This window comes from Notolepis coatsorum, assembly GCF_963971535.1.
Source record: "Notolepis coatsorum genome assembly, chromosome: 8".
In the NCBI taxonomy this organism is placed as follows: Eukaryota; Metazoa; Chordata; class Actinopteri; order Aulopiformes; family Paralepididae; genus Notolepis; species Notolepis coatsorum.
The window spans coordinates 109,551,841-109,566,468 of record NC_140172.1 but is presented as its reverse complement, the minus strand read 5'-3'; the positions used below and the strand labels follow the sequence as shown (position 1 = coordinate 109,566,468).

Here is a 14,628-nt window from a genome sequence, read left to right as displayed (position 1 = left end):
AAACGAATTTTCAAAAGAGTTTTGTCTGACAACACCATTTGTCAAAAGATCAGAAATTGTCACTCCTTTTGTTTAGCTTGTTCCTCTTTATTTCCTAAATGTTCTGCTTGTGTATGTATTTTTATTTGTTTTATGCACTGCACACAAACACCCTCTTTCACTTTCTTCTCTCTCTAGTTTGGAAACATAATTTCCTCACACGTGTCATTCAAACCCATGCAGAGAAACCTGGGCTCCCGGGTGGAACGATTAATAACCTCTTTGACATGATCCATTTGTGTAGTCAACGCAGCGGTGAAAGTGATTGCTTAAGGCGAGGGGGACGAGGTAATTGACTTCTGGAGAGGAGCTGAGTAAGTGGGCTATTTGTTTTAACAATCACTGAGCTAACTACAAAAGAAATAAGCCTTCTCTCTCTCTCTCTCTCTCTCTCTCTCTCTCTCTCTCTCTCTCTCTCTCTCTTTCTCTCTCTCTACAGTACCTCTCTCTCTTTCTTTGTCTTTCTCGCCCTCTCACAACCCCCCCACACACACACTTACTTATTTTTATTTATTTCTCATTTCGTTCAGTTCACTCTGTCTCTCTCAGCCTAGCGAAAGAGATTATCTCTTTCAGTCACTCTCTCTCAGCCTCTCTCTTTCACCCACTCTGTCTCTCTCAGCCTCTCTCTCTCTCTTTCACCCACTCTGTCATTCTCAGCCCCCCCCCCCCCCATATCTCTCTCTCTTTCACCCGCTCTGTCTCTCTCAGCCTCTCTCTCTATCTCTGCTGATCGATTGCATCACTATACTTCACCTTCATGGTGAAAGTATCCAGTGCAGTGTTTTTAAAATGCTCATATTGTGTATATCACAATAAATGGTATGCAGTAGTGACAGACAAAACCTATAGCATTAAAGGCCGATCTTAAAAGAGTTAAAAGAGTTTGATCTGTAGATGTAAAATACGCTATTCGGAACTGTTGTAAATCGGAATATAGATCTGCTTTACTCGTTTGTTAACACTTTCTACACCATCCACGTATATGCGCGTTTGCTCGCCAACCGTTCAGCGTATATACGCTTTTGGATCGTTTTTCGGATCGATTTTAATATTCTATTCAATGTCACGAACCTGTATGTTGCCGTTAAAAGGCATACTGGGACCCCAAGGGTGCAGTACCGGCCAGATCCTGCTAGGTGGCAGAACATACAATTACAATTACATTAATCAAATGTAATTATTTACAAACTCATATTTACCTACTGTTAGTCCTTGTATCAAAAGCTCAGTTGATCGGGCGGCTGGGTAGCGCAGTGGACTAAGCACTCGCCTACCACCGCAGAGGATTCAGCATCTGAAAACACTCACGTTTGGAGGGCCAGTTTGAGGGCTAGATGATCACTACCCCTCGTTCCTCAAAGAAATCGGGACACCCCACCTTTTCACGGCCATGTGCAAAACAGAGGGGTTGGGCCAGGCGGGGTTATTGTTGGGATTGGGCCTTTGTCTTATGCGGGGGCCTTCAGTCTGTAGTGTGAGCCTGGTTGCTGAGAAGGTGGACTGGGAACAGTTGCCCTCAACCTAGAACCATAATCAGGCGTAAAAGTTGAGTCTAAATGGGATTCTGTAATCTCACACGTGTTCAATGTTCTTAATAGTTTTTGGTGAACTTTAACCCCAAACCCACCTCTGCTTTACCTGTAATGGGCAATATCGCCAAGGGAGACGTCAACAGAGAGGCGCAAAGAAGCACACACACACACACACACACACACACACACACACACACACACACACACGCGCACGCACGCACGCACGCACGCACGCACACACACACACACACACACACAGAGACACAGAGACACACACAGAGACACAGAGACACAGAGACACACACATACACAAACACAATACAAAGGCACCCACATGCACAAAGACGCACAAACACAATACAAAGGCACCCACACGCATCTCTGCATAATTAACAATGGTGCACCGCACCTACACACACACACACACACTGTATATCCACATACCTACACGCACACACACACATGCACACATACTCAACCCACACACACATACAAAGCCATGCACAAAGGTACACACATTATCTGAATACCGTCACACTTGCGCGTTCACAAACACATGCAAGCAGGCACACACACACACACACACACACACACACACACACACACACACACACACACACACACACACACACACACACACACACACACACACACACACACACACACACACACACACACACACACACACACACACACACACACACACACACACACACACACACACACACACACACACACACACACACACACACACACACACACACACACACACACACACACACACACACACACACACACACACACACACTCTCTTATTCTCACCGGGAGTCAGCCAATCATATAGAACGAGCACCAGAGCAGCATTAGGCTAATGGAAGGCACCAGGAGCAGATAGGTGTTAATTGGACGTCGGAGGGGCAGAATGGAACGTGGGTTCCTAATGGAGAACACAGCACTATCAACCAGGAGCACGCCTTACAGGGGGAGGGGGGGGGGACGCCACACTAAAGGAAATAACACGCTTATAAAAGTTCTTTTGAACCTTTTACTTTGACTTATCGAGAGGATATTTTAACCTGTTAAGCTGTAGCCCTATTTTAAGAAATGCCACCTAAAGGCACATGACCAAGTAAATGGAAGATTGCTCTACTTCTACAAGGTCAATTTGCATGAACATCTAGGGATCTCAGGGAATGTATTCCCAGTGTCAGAAATATTGTGTCTGTTACTAGGCTTGAGTAAATTGTGATGAAACAAAGGAGAATATAAATTATGATTTTTTTTGCATCGTTGCTGGTGAATAACACCATGTTATAATTGTGCCTAGGGATGCTCGATATTGGCTTTTTTACCGATACCGATATACCGATATTGTCCAACTCTTAATTTCCGATACCGATATCAACCGATACCGATATATGCAGGGTTTCCTCCCCCAAAAAACGGAATAATTTCAGGTAATTAACATTATATCTCTTGTTGTGGAATTAACACAACATTATGCATACTTTTGACAAACAATAAAATCAGAATTTGTTCTTACTTGCTTGCCTGGGTAAATAAAGGTTATAGAAATGTAGTAAAAAATTTAAAAAGAAAAACGATATTTTCCGATATCACATTTTAATGCCGATATCGGCCGATAATATCGAACATCCCTAATTGTGCCGCATCCGACCTCGCTCACTGAGCTCATTCAGCACCTTCTTGAGATCAAGTGTACAAAAATCTAAGCAAATGAATGAAGGGAAGATGATTAAACAGGAGGATTTGTAGATACAGTAATGAATTATAATCCATTTTAATAATAAATTCATATTTGACCTTGTGGAATAATATATTAATTCCCCAACTCTCATGTAATGACATTCCCCTCCCCTTTGTCTCCTATCCTGTGTCCCCCCCCCCCCCCCCCCCACCCATTTGACCTATCAAATGGGTCCCCCCTCTTCCCCCTTTTTCACTATAAAGGGCTCCTCCCGACAGCATTCGTGGTCTCTACCTGGGTCATTCAGCTGATCACCTGGGGCGAGCCCCTCAGCCATTCTCTCTAACTAATATGTATATTTCTATCTGTCTAGTTAATAAACCTTGTTATTAACTGAACCTCGGTTGACTGAGAAACATTCTTCAGGATATTCACAATATCCCACAATTGGCGCACAACCTTGAACTTGGCCTTGACCTTATTATGGCCAAATCATACATCTATGGATAGGGAAAAGGCTCCTCTTTCCAATGGCAGTGTTAAATCTGGATTTAGTCATTTTCTCACGGTTTTACGATAAAAGAGATATAATTAGCATTTTTTTCGATAAATTCATATTTTCTGTAAATCTTAAAAACATTGGTAAAAAAAAATACACTTTGACTGCTGTGTTGATAGGGTTCAAATCTTTACTCTTGGCTACATTTGAAAAATAAACACAACAACCTCTTAACATGTGGGCCCTCTTGAGGACGATTCACAACAACCTCTTAACATGTGGGCCCTCTTGAGGACGATTCACAACAACCTCTTAACATGTGGGCCCTCTTGAGGACGATTCACAACAACCTCTTAACATGTGGGCCCTCTTGAGGACGATTCACAACAACCTCTTAACATGTGGGCCCTCTTGAGGACGATTCACAACAACCTCTTAACATGTGGGCCCTCTTGAGGACGATTCACAACAACCTCTTAACATGTGGGCGAGGACGAGACACAACAACCTCTTAACATGTGGGCCCTCTTGAGGACGATTCGCGACGCGCCACTTTGCCGACCTCTAGCGGCTCGGGTGTGCATTTCTTTTAATACTATATATATATATAATTAAACCAGTTGGGCGGCTGGGTGGCGCAGCGGACATTGCGCTTGTCACCAACGCAAGAGACACCGGGTTCGACGGCGTTGCCTCCGGCTTGGGCCGGCCGTCATACTAACTCAATTGGCAGAGTTAGCAGGTGGAAGTCGATGGGTGGTAATCTGGACGCTGTGGACAGCGACTCCTACAGGTCGGTTGGGGGACGCCTGCACAGCAGAGACAGGAAATGGGGGGGGTAGTGTGAGCCTCCCACACGTTACACCTCGCCAATGAGAGTCCGCGCTGGCAGGTGAAAAGATGTGACAGGCTGCCTCCACATGTATCGGAGGGGACATGTGATGCAAGGCTTCTATCCTCCCTACAACCGGCCAGTGGGGGGCATATGCGAGCAATGTTCAAGACAGGGGAGGGGAGAATTGGCATAATGGAATTGGGATGGGAGAAAAATAGAAAAAGTGGATAAAAAAAAAAGAATTAAACCAGCTGTTCTCGAGTTACATGCCGATATGTGAGGCGTGCGCCAAAGTACATGGCAAAGTACACAACACGTACACGACTCTGGGGCTCTAGCTCCGTCAATCATTTGGTGATCTCGAAAGATTTTGGACAGGGCTGTAGCAAATGAGTGTGGCTTTCCAATGACACCCCACGTGGGCATCTAGTACGGTCTCTATTGATCGATTTATGATTTAAAAAAAGCAGGGTCAAGTTAAATCGTTAAATGATTTTGCTCAATTCAAGAAATGTACAGACAGATACACAAAAAAAAGCCAAGGTAAAGTAAAATAATTGTAACAAAAAAAAGTAGGTAGAGCAGTCATCTGGTAATCAGAAGGTTCCCGGTTCAATTCCAGCTCCTCCTTGCAGTGTGTCGGAAGTGTCCATGAGCAAGACACTTTACCCCTAACTGCTCCCAATGAGCGGGTCGGCACCTTGCACAGTTGCCTCCGCCGCTGCTGTGTGAGAGAATGTGAGGCATAAGCTCTATATAAATGCAGGCCATGAATAAAAGACCCAAACACTTGCCAAGCCGGTCATTTTTTGCAGAGAGCAGTACTGCTAGCAAGCAGCTCATTTATGCAATTATCCATTTGATTGGCTCGCACGCACTATCGCCAGGTGCCTCTATTTGATATATGAGGAAATTATGAGTGCCAGGCTTTAAAATGACATCCATGTTATCTTGGGGGGGGGGGGGGGTTCACAGTTTGTAACCATGGTGTTGGCTGTCTGGGCTTAGAGAAACAAGCCACTCAGCAGAGTAGAAGAGAAACAGCCTTATTTGTATTTTAGCACAGTTACTTTGATGGTAGGCTACCTGCAGAGAGAACATGGTGTGAGAGAGTGCAGGCTTTGTATACATTAAATACACTGCAACATTATGGGAATATGCTTACCGTTTTCCCAGATAGATACCAATTTCCTCTCTGTGCGTTCAGTAGAAAGCTATCCATCTGCAAGCTAGCCTAGTTTAGTACAAAGAGCGGGCCATATGAACCGACTGTTTAAAAAAGTAACTTTTAAATGTAATTGTTAAACGCAAATTAGGCGTTTTAAAACGGCTACTTTTATTTCTAAAGCCCAGAGTAGGCAAACAACACTTGACATTTAGAGTTTATTTTGTCATGTTTGAAGTCTGTTTATGTTGTATAGATCTATGATCTGCACACCGATGGCAATTAACACCACATAGCATGACCTCAAGCATGTTACTTCCTTTGCATAAAATACACATACATATGTAAATTTTAAGCAATGTATTATTTTTGGTTATTTACACATTTGGTCTCACATTATGTTTATGGAAAATGACGGCGTCTTTTAAGTCCATGTGGGCTGGCCGGGCATTCATTTATTCATTATTTCATCTCTCTCTCTTTCTCTCTCCCTTTATTTCTCCAGGATCATACCCAAGTCCTTGAGGAAGGCCAAGCTGTCTGAGGTGAAGGGTAGACGGGTGTTCGGGGTGCCCCTGGTCCACAGCACCCAGCTGACAGGGGAGCCACTACCTCCAAGTATCCTCCGAGCTCTGACCTACCTGAGGACAGAGTGTCTAGACCAGGTATCTGTCTGTCTGTCTGTCTGTCTGTATGTCTGTCTGTCTGTCTGTCTGTCTGTCTGTCTGTCTGTCTGTCTGTCTGTCTGTCTGTCTGTCTGTCTGTCTGTCTGTCTGTCTGTCTGTCTGTCTGTCTGTCTGTCTGTCTGTCTGTCTGTCTGTCTGTATGTCTGTCTGTCTGTCTGACCTACCTGAGGACAGAGTGTCTAGACCAGGTATCTGTCTGTCTGTCTGTCTGTCTGTCTGACCTACCTGAGGACAGAGTGTCTAGACGTATCTGTCTGTCTGTCTGTCTGTCTGTCTGTCTGTCTGTCTGTCTGTCTGTCTGTCTGTCTGTCTGTCTGTCTGTCTGTCTGGATGTCTGTCTGTCTGTCTGTCTGTCTGTCTGTCTGTCTGTCTGTCTGTCTGTCATCTGCCTGCCTGCCTGCCTGCCTGCCTGCCTGACTGCCTGCCTGCCTGCCTGCCTGCCTGTCTGTCTGTCTGTCTGTCTGTCTGTCTGTCTGTCTGTCTGTCTGTCTGTCTGTCTGTCTGTCTGTCTGTCTGTCTGTCTGTCTGTCTGCCTGCCTGTATGTCTGTCTGTCTGTCTGTCTGTCTGTCTGTCTGTCTGTCTGTCTGTCTGTCTGTCTGTCTGTGTCTGTCTGTCTCACTACCTGAGGACAGAGTGTCTAGACCAGGTATCTGTCTGTCTGTCTTTCTCTGACCTACCTGCGCACACACTCATACTCAACCCTCCCCTCCCTCTCCCATCACCCTCTCAGGTAGGTATTTTCCGTAAGTCTGGGGTGAAGTCTCGTATCCAGTACCTGCGTGACCTGGTGGAGTCGGACCCAGACGGAGTGTCGTTCCAGGGCCAGTCTGCCTTCGACGTGGCTGATATGGTCAAACAGTTCTTCCGAGACCTGCCGGAGCCCATCTTCTCCAGCAGGCTCAGCCAATCCTTCCTCCATATCTACCAATGTGAGTAATCAATCAATCAATCAATCATATTTATCGGCTAATACTGCTGCTACAAGGACTTCAAACCAATTCATATCATGCAGTGAACTGGTGTAAAACATTGTTTTTTTGTTTGTTTTTTTAAAGGAGTGAATTGTGCCCCTCATGACAATCATAATCATAATCATCTATCGCCATGCTACCTCATTTGTACTTGAATAATACTAAGGTATAATCAAATTTAAAATCATGATGGTGATGGTAATAATAATAATAATACATCGGATTTATATAGCGCTTTTCCAAGTGCTCAAAGACGCTTAGAAATGGTATTTCCACAATTGTCTTGGTCACTGCCATGGTTGTGACCAAAGAATTACAGTAATACCATGATACTTTTTTAGAAATACATTATTTGTGAGGGCTTCTGTGACGGGGATTACCTATGTCACTCCCAATGACCGGCACATTTATTATTAGTGTAAATGAATAGCGTAACACTGTTAACACTGTTATTAGTGTAAATAGTGTACTCCCATGATCAGATTATTTGTACTTTATGGACCGGAGATGAAGTGCGTTGAAACGTTTTGCATTGCACTCCACAGACTTCCCCAAAGACCAGCAGCTGGTCGCAGTGCAGGCGGCCATCTTGCTGCTGCCTGACGAGAACCGGGAGGCGTTGCAGACTCTGCTGCTCTTCCTCCGCAACGTCGTGGCCTGCGTGGAGGAGAACCAGATGACTCCCACCAACATCGCTGTCTGCCTGGCCCCGTCCCTCTTCCATCTCAACACCCTGAAGAAGGATGCCAACGCTGCCAGGTAATAATAATAGTAAAACACTTTTATTATTTTTATATTTGTATAGCATCTTTCATACAATAATTGCAGCCCAAAGTGCGTCACAGCAGTGGTGTAGACGTAAAAATAGACATAGGCATAACATGAGCATACAATTGGAGAATTGACATTAAAAACCTCCCGAAGATATTTTTATATATTTCTGTCATAAAAATCTATAAAAAAGATATTGTAATAGATTTCTGACAACATGAAAAGCACGCTTTCACCTATTCCACCCTTATTGATTATGATAGATTTTTTACGTAAAAATCTATAAAAGACTATTAGCGGGTTTCTGAAAAAATAAAAGCAATGCATAAATTGCACACATAAAATGAGTATAAAATAGACAGAATAAGAGTGATGCAAAAAAGTGTAATCTGCACCCAAACCAAAGGGGAACTACGCCAAATGTAAGAATTAATACAAGTTATTCCTGTGGTCTAAGACGGTCCAAGATTTTTCAACAACGAACGTGTGATGTCATCGGGTACAGTACAAGTTTGAAGCTCCTTCTTGGACACTATAGAACTATACTATAGAACAAAACTATAGAACAAAGCTCATTTGGGTATAAGAATTACAAATAAAAACATTCTGTGGGTCCATAGATTCAGTCTCCCATTCAGTATCAGTGGTGAAGCTCCAGACTAATACCTGATGACATCAAAGCTTGAGTGTTATTTTCTGGTTTCTGGCTGGCTTTGGGAGAGACTAGCTCAATAATATCGTTCGAACTTTCTGAGGTCATGGAAATAACATATTGGAATTCTTCCTTTGCGTTGTTCCTCTTTTAAAGAGAAATGTTTTAACTGCAAGTGAAGAAGATTTGTACACAGGAGGACCTCTTTGTTTCTTTGTTGTCGACTCTATGACAGGCTCATGCAGCTGTGAAGAACAGGCGAGGACGGGTGCTGTGCTGTGCTCGCCACTAGAGAGGAACACGTTTGCAAAGAGAGTTCAAGTGCGGCTCGTGGCGAAACAATATTTCTGAGCAGCCCTGAACGGAGTAGCAGATATTGAATCTGAGAGAGAGAGAGAGAGAGAGAGAGATAGAGAGAGAGAGAGAGAGAGAGAGAGAGAGAGAGAGAGAGAGAGAGAGAGAGAGAGAGAGAGAGAGAGAGAGAGAGAGAGAGAGACGGACTGGCGGGGCGGAGGACAGACAGGAGAGAGGCCTGTGATCCACATGGGTACTGTTACATAACGCTGCTGTCGGGACAAAACCTCATAACTCCAAAAACCCAACTTTTCAGCAGATGAAAAAAACGAACACAGATTTGAGGGTGAATAGAGTTAGGAGGTTTAGACAGATGATCGGTGTAATGCTTTTCCATTGTTTAAACTTTGTAAAAACCCACACACACATATGGAGGATGATCTACGGAGTTGATTTATATAATAAAAAAATAAATAAAAAAAATGGAGTTATGAGGTTTTGTCCCGACAGCAGCGATAAGCGTAAGCGTGGAGGATTGAAACGATCCACCTGGTCAGTACGTGATCGGACCTCAGAGGGCTTGGAAAATAGGGGAAGCTTTTGCTCGGCGTGACGGTCCACACGGTCACAGCAGAACTAAACGTTGATCCGAGCTGACAACTCTAATCACGTATAGCGTCAGATTCCTCGTTCGCTCCAGGGATTATATAGTGTCCTTTGATGACAGACCCAAGTACCGCTATATGGGCCTGGGTCCGGGAACATTAGCCTCTTCGGTGTGGTTGTGTGAGGTGGGGTGTTTGAGCGCCTGTGAGCATGTGAGCGCACACATGCAGGTCTTCACAGGTCCTCGTCATTTAGGAGCAAATCGAGTTTTTTAAGTTTCCATTCTTCTTCTGGTATTTCATTAGATGAGTGATGGTTGAGTCACCTGGAGTTGCGTCACACTAAAATGAACTCTGATACCACCAGACTTTCTGTTTTGTAATGAAAAGCTGTCACAACAGTTTACGCACACAGTTGGCCAAATCTCTCTCATCTGGATTTCATTTTTTTTCTTTTTCTTTCTCTCTCTCTCTCTCTCTCTCTCTCTCTCTCTCTCTCTCTCTCTCTCTCCTCTCTCTCTCTCTCTCTCTCTCTCTCTCTCTCTCTCTCTCTGTCTCTGTCTCTGTCTCTCTCTCTCTCTGTCTCTCTCTCTCTCTCTGTCTCTCTCTCTCTCTCCCTCTCTCTGATATAAGAAATAGCATTATACAGTATTCAGCTGCTTCTAGTTGAAGCAAAAGCAGGGAGGAAATTGAGAAGGAAAGATGAAGGAGGGAGATGGGGGGCGGCAAAGAGAGAGAGAGAGAGAGAGAGAGAGAGAGAGAGAGAGAGAGAGAGAGAGAGAGAGAGAGAGAGAGAGAGAGAGGGGTAGTGGTGGACATATAAAAGAGAGAGAGAGAGAGACACTGAGAGTAAGCATCCAGACAACAGACTGTGACTTTTTCTCTGTAGGAAGAGAGAGAGGCAGAGAGATGTTAGACAGTGGAATTGGTGATTATTTTTATTATTATTATAATTTTTTCTAGAACATCCAGTCTTTTTTAACTTTGCTATGACGAGTGGGCTGTGCTTTGGATGGGTTGTTGTGGGACGGGTTGGCAGTGTAACTCTCCACTCACTCTCAGGCCATCTGCTTCAAAGGCTGCTTATCTGCACTTGGTGTCTGCAGGCTCTAAAGTGGAAGGAAGTTAGGATATGACACAGACACACACACACACACACACACACACACACACACACACACACACACACACACACACACACACACACACACACACACACACACACACACACACACACACACACACACACACACACACACACACATATTTTACTATCCTTGTGGGAACCATCTATTGACATTCAAGTAGAGATACACATTAGAATATACTGACACTCTTATGAAGAGATGACAGAGTCATGTTAAAACATACTGGTACTCTTAACACATTGGTCGCCATAAACGAGTTACGCTGTTTTTGGCCGCCATGCGCTGAACGCCAACAACGGCGTAAGCCGTTTTTGAAATAAATTTTTTCGCCATGGCATTCATAATTCACCCAGCCAACCTCCGGTGCTGCAGCGGGACCCTGAATGAGATTGCAACGCCTCAATACCGCCGCCTGGTCGATGGTCGGGCGAGTTACACTCTCAAAACCGGAAGTTGTGATCGGTGCGTCGAGGAAATCCCTCCGGCAGTAATATATTGTTACGTGGGTCCGGACAAACACTGGCGTGCATTGTGCATAATGCAATAATCGATATGATTTCGGCGTTTATTGCGCCATACAAACCGGAAATGGATCTAGGCGATCGGCGTCAAATAATTGGGATCTTTTTCTTCCAGTCTCATCGGCGAACGGTAAGAGGACAGTAACGTTATTTTCAGCCCGATTGTGCGTTTCTTTGTTTGCAAACAGTCTGATCAATATATCAACCCAATACTACATAAAGCCGTTACTGACGATAAAGGAATTATAGACGACCCCCGCCCCCCCTTTCCTCCACGCATGATGAAGCATAAGGTATACCGATCATATACATTTGAATTTTTTTATATAGCGTGTATAGGAAAGAAACGGCAATCGATAATCTATCATATGCGTTTGGGCCTATAACTAGCGTTTTTGGAATTACAGCAGAAAAGCTTATAAACATACTTATATTCAAGACGGTAACCTGTTCCACCCCAGGTGAAAATCTGCATAAAATGTATACCTAGGTAAATGGAATATTGCTCCACTTCTACAAGGGCTATTTGCATATTCTTGGTATCTAGGAACATCTATGGACCTCAATGAATGTATTCTCAGTGTCAGAAATATTGTGTCTATTACTAGGCTTGCTTAAATTGTGATGAAACAAAGGAAAATATGAATTATGATTTTGACAGTGAATAAAACCATAATAATAATGACCAAACTTAGCTCATTCAGTACCCTCTTGAGATCATGTGTACAAAAGATCTAAGGAAATTAATAAAGGGAAGATGATCAAACTGAAGGTTCTGTATATACAGTACTGAATTCTCCCATCCGGACCAATGCAATTTGAAATATTATTATAGAATATAGAATATACTGTATGCTTATACATTACCTTATTATAGCCAATTCGCACATTTATATATATATATATACATATAGTATCTTTCAAATGGCCGAGTTCAATTTGGATATAGTATCACCAGGCGTGCATAATAACAGATACTGATATTTACTGTAATCGACTGTACTTTTTTATTTACCCCACAGTGTAACCATTTTGAAACTAATTTCAGATCTAATTCTTCCTACATGGTAACAATAGTGTGGAGAAACTGTCTGCGTTTCAATATTTGTCAAAAACGTTACCTTTGTAGCTTATTATCGCGAATCATAACAATTATTGATATGATTAATTCAGAACGCTGAACTTTGAACCACCATAGTATGTGACAGGAAGTGTAGATCGGAGAAATGTCAACGCTGGCCGATAGCTATGAACCTCCTCTACAAAATGGCCGCAGAAAAACTACAATTCCCATGGTTCATCATTTCCATTTCCGGTTCCGGGTCAGATAGGCGATTGCATATCGAAAACTTAAAGCGATATAAGTACACTTTTAACCTATTGCTAAACTATTGCCAACCTAACGTTTTACATTCTACATGCATTTGTGACATAGTAGTGATATTAATACTTGAAAACGGTTGATTTTAAAATCACAAATTATTTTCATCATTCATAAAATATGCCTATATGATTATAATGTCAAAAGGGGTCGGTACAGACCCCGTCGAGTGGAACAGGTTTTAACACAACAATGCATGAATGAAAAAATATAACGTTCCCACATCCGGAACGATAGATAATCGATGTTGAATGGGCCATAGTAATGTCAATATAGCAATAACATTTTAAAAGTTATAGCCCTGCAAAGAAGGTAAACAGTGGCAGACTGGCTATATTGATGGATATAACCCATGGCGGACAATGTGTTAATAAGAGACGACACAGTCACATTAAAACATACTGGCACTCTTATCAAGAGATGACAGAGTCATGTTAAAACATACTGGTAGATACTCTTAATAAGAGGCATAGTATTGTCATCTAAATAGTGCATCTCTCTGCTTACGATACACTTCATCCATATACGGCAGCATACAAATTTAAATAAACTATAACCAACACGGCTGGGTGGCATAGCGGAGATTGCGCTCGTCACCAATGCAAGAGACTCCGGTATCGAATCCCAGTCTCAGCATTGCCTTTGGCTTGGGCCGGCCGTCGTACTGGCTCATTTAGCAGAGTCAGCGGGTGGAAGTCGATGGGTGGGGATTGGACGTTGTGGACAGTGTGTGAGGGCTGGAGGAATTCTGCATGCAGCCCAACGAGGGGTCGTGCCGTTTTTCTGCTTCACGCACCTGAGAGGAGTTTGCAATCAGCTCGGGAGAGTACTAGTATTGCAGACTCCCCTCCACTCCTTGTCGGGTCGTTCTTGTTACTACCATCTACTGCCGCATCTCCGGCGTGAGACGTCGTGCCACCCCTGTACATCGCCACCTGTCGCCGTTTCCTGGAGTGGGACACCGCCTTCGCTCTCTATTACTCCACGGGAGGATCCCAGTGTTCCCACTCCAGATGTCCTGGTGGCAACTTCCCAACTCCCTCTACATGGACCCGTTCCTGGGGTGAGGCTCGCCATCGCTCTCTATTACTCCACGGGAGGATGCCCGTGTTCTCACCCCATTCCCCTTGGACCCCCTGGTTGCTGCGTTGCCCGTCGGCAGCATTCTGGTCGGGAGGATGCCCGTGTTCAAGAAGAGTCCTGTGTACTTTTGCCCGTGTTTCTGGAAGATTTCCTGTGTACCTTTTTGCCTGTGTGCTAGAGGATTCCTGCCTGTTCGCCCTTTAAAGGCACAGTGCCGCCTTTTTTTGTGTTCATGGACTTTAGTGTTTTTTCCCCCTTAAAGGCTCAGTGCCGCTTTTTTGTGCCTAATAAATCATGCCCTTGTTTTGGCTAACTCTGATTACTTGTCTGTGTCGTGCAATTGGGGTTGCATTACAAACCATAACACAGTGACCCCTACAGGTCGGTTGGGAGCCGCCTGCACAGCAGAGACAGGAAGTGGCGAGGGTAGTGTGAGCCTCCCATGCGTTACACCTCGCCAATGAGTTCGCGCTGGCAGGCGAAAAGATGTGACAGGCTGCCTCCTTGTGTGCCGGAGGGAACACGTGATGCAAGGCAAGACAGAGGAGGGGAGAATTGGATACAAGAAATTGGGATGGGAAAAAAATTGAAAATAAGGAGAAAACGTGGATAAAAAAAAAACTATAACCAAAAGTAATAATAATAAGTAACACACTTTATTTTTCATAAAAAAATTGCAACTCAAAGTGCTTCACAACAGAAAAAAGACTGAATAAAATCTGTTTTTCACATTG

The 14,628-nt window shown here is 43.8% G+C and overlaps 2 protein-coding genes across 2 annotated transcripts in view; one reads left to right on the top strand and one right to left on the bottom strand.

Annotated features, from left to right (window-relative positions):
- LOC311233534 (rho GTPase-activating protein 7) overlaps window positions 1-8,202 on the top strand; it is a gene marked incomplete at its 3' end in the record, with an annotated part of 251,215 nt that extends 243,013 nt beyond the window's left edge. Inside the window, exons 10-12 of the mRNA XM_084320500.1 lie at window positions 6,287-6,446; window positions 7,199-7,397; window positions 7,985-8,202. Of these exons, the coding sequence (XP_084176626.1) occupies window positions 6,287-6,446; window positions 7,199-7,397; window positions 7,985-8,202 (577 nt within the window). The remainder of the gene's footprint in view (window positions 1-6,286; window positions 6,447-7,198; window positions 7,398-7,984) is intronic.
- An 886-nt stretch (window positions 8,203-9,088) lies between these two features.
- The window catches only part of LOC311233533 (rho GTPase-activating protein 7-like), a gene marked incomplete at its 3' end in the record, with an annotated part of 56,215 nt that continues 50,675 nt past the window's right edge, over window positions 9,089-14,628 (bottom strand). Inside the window, exon 12 of the mRNA XM_084320499.1 lies at window positions 9,089-9,107. Coding sequence (XP_084176625.1) covers window positions 9,089-9,107 — 19 coding nt within the window. The remainder of the gene's footprint in view (window positions 9,108-14,628) is intronic.